The following is a 6,492-nucleotide window of genomic DNA, read 5'->3' on the forward strand; positions in this document are numbered from 1 at the left end:
TTTTTTTTTTTTTTTTGAGACAGAGTCTCACTAAGTCCCCCTCGGTAGAGTGCCATAGTATCATAGCTCACAGCAATCTCAAATTCTTGGGCTTAAGCAATTTTCTTGCCTCAGCCTCCCTAGTAGCTGGGACTACAGGTGCCTGCCACAACACCTGGCTGTTTTTTGTTGCAGTTGTCAACAGTTGTTTAGCTGGCCTGGGCTGGGTTTGAACCTGCCAGCCTCAGTGTATGTGGATGGCACAGTAACCACTGTGCTATGGGTGCCAAGCCACTCTACTTTTAATAGTTTGGAAATGTACCACTGCATTGTGTAATTACGTGAGGTCCCATCAAATGCCCTCCCTCCTTGTAGGCCCCCCACTTCCTCTTCCTTCCTTCTTTCCGGACTATAGTTGTGTTTTATCATTCATATGAATGTGTAGGTGATTATATATTGGTTCCATGATAGTATTGAGTACATCGGATATTTTTTCTTCCATTCTTCAGATCCTTTACTAAGAAAAATATGTTCTGGGCATTTGGATTGGAGCTTCTTTTGTTTTGCTAAGTCAGTACTTCTCATCTAGTTACTTTCTAACAAACTTTCTTTTTCTTTTCTTTTCTTTTTTTGTAATCTTTTGTCCTCTTTTATCTCCTCCACTGTCTTTGCCCCTTTATGATTTTATAGCTTTTAAAAAGCAATAGCTTCAGTGAGCTACTGCTATACATATTCCACATAACCATAAAATTCATCTGAAGTGTATAATTCAGTGGTTTTTAGTACACTTTTTACCTCCCCCCACCCCCCCAAGAAGCTCCATGACCATTAACTGTCATTCAATTTCCTCCCCTATCCTCCACTGGCCCTAGGTAACCATTATTCTCTTTTTTTCTCTCTGGACATAAATGGAATTGCCTACTCTGGACACTTGATATAAATGGTATTATATAAAGGTGGCCTTTTGTGGCTGGCTTCTTTCACTTAATATGTATTTTCAAGGCTCATCCATTTTATAGCATGAATCAGTACTTCATTCCTTTCTGTTTATACATTCATCAGTTGATAAACATTTGTATTGTTTTCATTTCTCATTACATCTATCCTAGAAGGGGTGAAGTGGTATCACATTTAAGTTTTAATTTGCATTTCCCTGATGGCTAAGAATGCTGAACATCTTTTTACATGCATTTATTGGCCACCTGTACATCTTCTTTGGCAAAATGTCTACATATTCTTTGCCCATTTTTCAATTTGGCTGTCTTTTTACTATTGAGTTGTAAGAATTTTTACATTCTAGATGAAGATCTTTATCAGGTACATGATTTGCAAATATATTTGTGAGTTGTCTTTGTATTTTCTTGATGGTGTCTTTGGCATCATAAAACATTAAAGTTTTAAATTTTGATAAAGTTCAGTTAACCTACTGTTTCTTTTGTTGTTTGTGATTTACATGTAATATCCAAGAAACCATTGCTTAACTGAAAGAAAGGTCACAATGATTTATGCCTATGTGTTCTTCTAGAGTTTTATGTTTAGCTTTTACATGTAGGTCTATGATCCATTTTGAGTTAAATATGTATAGGGTATGAATATATTCCTTTGCTGTCATTTCAGTGGGTAATATGCATGCGTTCAGTCCATCATGTTCCTTGTCTGAAATCATCTATAATCAAGTCTTATAAATATTTCTCAAATACTGGCAAAGATGTAACCTTTGTATGCCTTTTATTCACAAAATAACCCATTAGGATAACATTCTCAAGTTTCCCTTCTGTTTCATTAAAACAATTTTCCAAGAATCAATTTTACTTTGGTCTATTGTGGTTTTCACTTATTTGTATTTCCTCCTTATAGTATGTTCTTGCTTCCTCAATATTATACCTTATTGAGAACAGAAAACAACTGTTTCATTTATTTATTTTTCTGTATCGTTATTCCAAGGAAAAGATTATCCTGCTCATTCTTTTTTATTTTTCCTCTTCTCTTATGATACAGAACATATCCTGAAGGTCCAGGTAATTTTCTTCTATGTACTCACTTAAGATTTTGTTAATCTCCTTTGCTGTCATTTATATGCTATGAGGAACAGCTTTTACAACTTGACCCTAACAGCTAGTTTTAGCAAGTTGCCTGGATATTGCACCAGCAACTAGGCTGGCTGAAGGGGCCACTTCCAACCCTGTTCCCATGGCCTGGTACTAATAGCTATTTCAACATGGACAGAGAACTGGAGGACAGAGCAAAGCTAAGTACTGGTCCTTATTTCCATCTACCTATTGTATTGATGTAGAGAGGTGAAGAACACACCATAATCAATTTGGATCCTAGTGGTCTAAATGTTGACTGAAAGGCAAGTCTAATAGAGGAGCAGGTTACCGATCCTCAGTCTGTTCCATGACTCTATGAGTAGACTGACACTGGGCCCAAGGCTAGCTGGAGATGGAGGTAACAGGTACAAAGTCCTCTCCTACTCTAGCCTCTTTTTCTGATGCTGTTGTTGAAAATATGTATAGATAGTTAAAAAACAAAATTAGTCCTGGTCCTTCTACTCTGTCCATAATCATTTTTTTAAATTAAAATTAGGCAAACTCCTTCATAAAACCACTTTGGCTCATAAAATCCAAGTCCTCAGGCAGCGCCTGTGGCTCAGTGAGTAGGGTGCCAGCCCCATACACTAAGGGTGGTGGGTTCGAACCCAGCCCCAGCCAAACTGCAACAACAACAAAATAGCCAGGTGTTGTGGCAGGTACCTGTAGTTCCAGCTGCTCAGGAGGCTGAGGCAAGAGAATTGCCTAAGCCCAAGAGCTGGAGGTTGCTGTGAGCTGTGACGCCACAGAACACAACTGAGGGTGACAAAGTGAGACTCTGTCTCTAAAAAATAAAAATTAAAAAAAAAAAAAATCCAAGTCCTCCAGGAAAAATTTTTGTAAAGGCTCTCAAGTCTTTATAATTTGAAAATAAACCTTCATTACACAGAATCTTCTTTCTTTTATAAGAATCCCATAAACCCCTAACTTTGGGTGGTAGCAATATGATAAACTTCAAGTTTATTTTTCCAAATTACCATTATTCAAGCTGCTATATACAAGCAGCATATAAGGGTACAATTTATTTAAGATATCCACTAAAGTTAATGATAGCAGTTATATGGATTGGGAAGAGGGGAAATTGAAGAGTTATTGCTTAATCATTATAGAGTTTCTATTTGGGGTAATAACAACATTTTAGAAATAGATAGTAATGATAACTATATAGTATTACAAAAGCTATGAATGCCACTGAACTGTATACTTAAAAAGAGTTGAAATGGTAAATTTTCAATGTTCTGTATGTCTTATCACAAAAAATACCAAAGAAGTAATAATAAATCATCCTTGGCTGAACACTTAACATTTTACTTCAAAATTTCAATAGATTTTAGTGATGGTCATTTGATAAGCAATAATAAGCAAAACATACTGAAAACAAGTGTTTCTTTCAGTTTCTAACTTTGCAATGGTATGATTTACTTCTTAGAGAGAAAAATCCTAGTCTATATGGCTTACAGCCAGAATCAAATGGTATATTAAATACAATACCTGACTAGATCTCAACTTCTTATTTTCCAGGTGGCTCTTCTCCTGTAACAGGGCCTCCTTCTTAGAAACTATGGCCTCTCGTTTCTTTAAGTCTTCTTCCAGCTCCTCTAATTCTTGGCGTTGGTTCAGAACTTTCTCTACCTCTTCATCTAACCATTTCTTTTGCTCATCCAATTTCTACATTAAAATTTCAAAGAAATGTTATTTGTTTTTCCTTCTGCCATAAAAATTCTCCTGTAATAATGTAATTTCAGATTGGCTGAAACCTCTTAAATGAACATTTAAAAACTGTCACTAAGAGTAACTCATGTTCCTATCTGAAACTCTAAAGAAATGGTCCCAGTCAAGTTGTTGCTGGGTTGTTTTCATATTTACTCCCCAAATATGTTAAGAGTCTGGGACTTTTCAGCACGACAAAGTAAGGGATGACAATTTTCTATGCCTATATAAGGAGTATCTTTTCCTACATTGTAGAGGTGCATACTTCTGTCATTACTCTGGTGGTTGCTCTTTTAGTCTGTCTCCCCAGCTTGAGCTCCTTGATTGACTGCAGGGAATGTAATTTCTGCCTCTTTATCCATAATGCCTCGTACAGTCCCTGGCCCACAGTTAGCATTCAGTAAAATATTAAATAAAGAGTGAATGAATGCCTGATTCAATCAATCAATGAAATGAATAAATGAATACACATTGATTCATTATGAAGACACAGATGACGAAGCATAGAAGGAAACCCAATCTGCATTGTAGCTTGTCAAAATAATTATCTTAACAAATAAACTGAGCTGGAAAGATCTCTACAACAAACATCTTAGAATTCTCTTGAATTAAGGATACCCAGGAACACATATACACATCAATATTAATGGACTAGGACGATCCAAGAAGAACTCTACTAATGAAACGATGCCACCAAAGCAACAAATAAATTTATAATATCAATACTATTTTCCAGTCCTTCATGTACCTTATACAAAAGGTTCCTAGTAATCAGTATTAAGAGGCCAAGGCAAAGAAGACGCAGAGCTATTTAGTCTTCCATGTAGACTAGACAGTATGATCCTATAAGCACTATCAAATACCATAGCCTAAAATAGTAGCTCTACAATTATTAGTAACAAAAAAGCAACTATAAACATGTGTTATATTCTTAGAAACACCAAGGAGACCTATGAAGTCTAGCAGGTACCAAATACAAATTCTACAAACATTCCCCAACTGTAAGTTGGGTTTGAATTAGAAATCCTTTTTAAGCCTTAATGCAAAAAAGAGAAAAATCAGAAAAATTGTGATTTTTCATGACACTTCTGGGTGAAAAACGTGTGAGTGGGATAATACATCCATGCCCGAAATGTCGCTGTTAAAATTTAACATAAAAAATTTGGGGCTTGGCTCGGCACCTGTGGCTCAAGTAGCTAAGGCACCAGCCACATTCACCTAAGGTGGTGGGTTCGAATCCAGCCCAGGCCTGCCAAACAACAATGACAGCTGCAACCAAAAAATAGCCAGGCGTTGCAGCGGGCACCTGTGGTCCCAGCTACTTGGGAGGCGGAGGCAGGAGACTCGCTTGAGCCCAGGAGTTGGAGGTTGCTCTGAGCTGTGATGCCACAGCACTCTACCCAGGGGGACAGCTTAAGGGTCTGTCTCAAAAAAAAAAAAATTGGAGGCTCAGCACCTGTAGCTCAAGCAACTAAGGTGCCAGCCCCATACACCAGAGCTGGCAGGGTTGAATCCAGTCCAGGCCTGCCAAACAACAATGACACGACCAAAAAATAGCCAGGCATTGTGGTAGGTGCCTGTAGTCTCAGCTACTTGGGAAGCTGAGACAAGAAAATCGCTTAAGCTCAGGAGTTGGAAGTTGCTGTGAGCTGTGACACCATGGCACTCTACTTAGGGCGACAGCTTGAGGGTCTGTCTCAAAAAAAAAAAAAAATTGGGCTTGGTGGCCCACTAAACAACAATGACAACAATAACAAAAAAATAGCTGGGCATTGTGGTGGCACCTGTAGTCTCAGCTACTGGGAGACTGAGGCAAGAGAATCGTTTAAGCCCAAGAGTTTGAGGTTGCTATGAGCTGTGATGCCACGGCATTCTACCAAGGGTGACATAGTAAGACTCTGTCTCAAAAAAAGTAAAGAAAAAAATATTTTGGTGGCTAGCCATAGTGGCTCATGCCTATAATCGCAGCTCTTTTGGAGACTGGGGAGGAAGCTTGAGGCCAGGAGTTTGAGACCAGCCTTGACAACACAGCAAGACTCTTTCTCTCCCCCGCAAAAAACAGCCAAGTGTGGTGGCATGTGCTTATTGTCGTAACTACTTGGGAGGCTGAGGTAGGAGGATCACTTGAGTCCAGAAGCTCAAAGATACAGTGGGCTATGTTCATGCCATTGCATTCCAGCCTGGGCAGCAGAGTGAGACTCTATCTCTACAAAATATTAAAAAGTTAGCCAGGTGTGGTGGCATGCACTTGAGTCTTTTAACTACTTGGGAGGCTGAGGCAAGAGGATCACTTGAGCCCAGAAGTTGGAGGCTGCGGTGAGCTATGATTACACCACTGCATTTCACCCTAGGCAACAAAGTGAGACCATGTCTCAAAAAAAAAAAAGAAAGAAAGAAAAATTAGGAAGAGAGAATAAATTTTTCAAAATTAGGGTGGATGTACTTGTATAATTGTAATTTCAAGTACAGTATTTTTCTTATATAAAATTTAAAATTTCATACCTGTGAAACAAAGAAAATAGAAAAAAATTAAATTTCAATTTCTTTGAACTTTGAAATTAGTTTATGTATTAGAATTTTTTTTTTTTTTTGAGACAGAGCCTCAAGCTATCCCCCTGGGTAGAGTGCCATAGTATCACCTCACAGCAACCTCCAACTCCTGGGCTCAAACGAGTCTCCTGCCTCAGCCTCCCAAGTAGCTGGGACTACAGGC

General features: G+C 38.2%; 1 protein-coding gene across 1 annotated transcript in view; it reads right to left on the minus strand.

The window, feature by feature from the left end:
• The window catches only part of KIF27 (kinesin family member 27), a 97,920-nt gene that overhangs the window by 20,846 nt on the left and 70,582 nt on the right, over window positions 1-6,492 (minus strand). Inside the window, exon 12 of the mRNA XM_023509134.1 lies at window positions 3,561-3,737. Within this exon, the coding sequence (XP_023364902.1) occupies window positions 3,561-3,737 (177 nt within the window). The remainder of the gene's footprint in view (window positions 1-3,560; window positions 3,738-6,492) is intronic.

This window comes from Otolemur garnettii, unplaced genomic scaffold, assembly GCF_000181295.1.
Source record: "Otolemur garnettii isolate 467f Iridium unplaced genomic scaffold, OtoGar3 scaffold00006, whole genome shotgun sequence".
Lineage (NCBI taxonomy): Eukaryota > Metazoa > Chordata > Mammalia > Primates > Galagidae > Otolemur > Otolemur garnettii.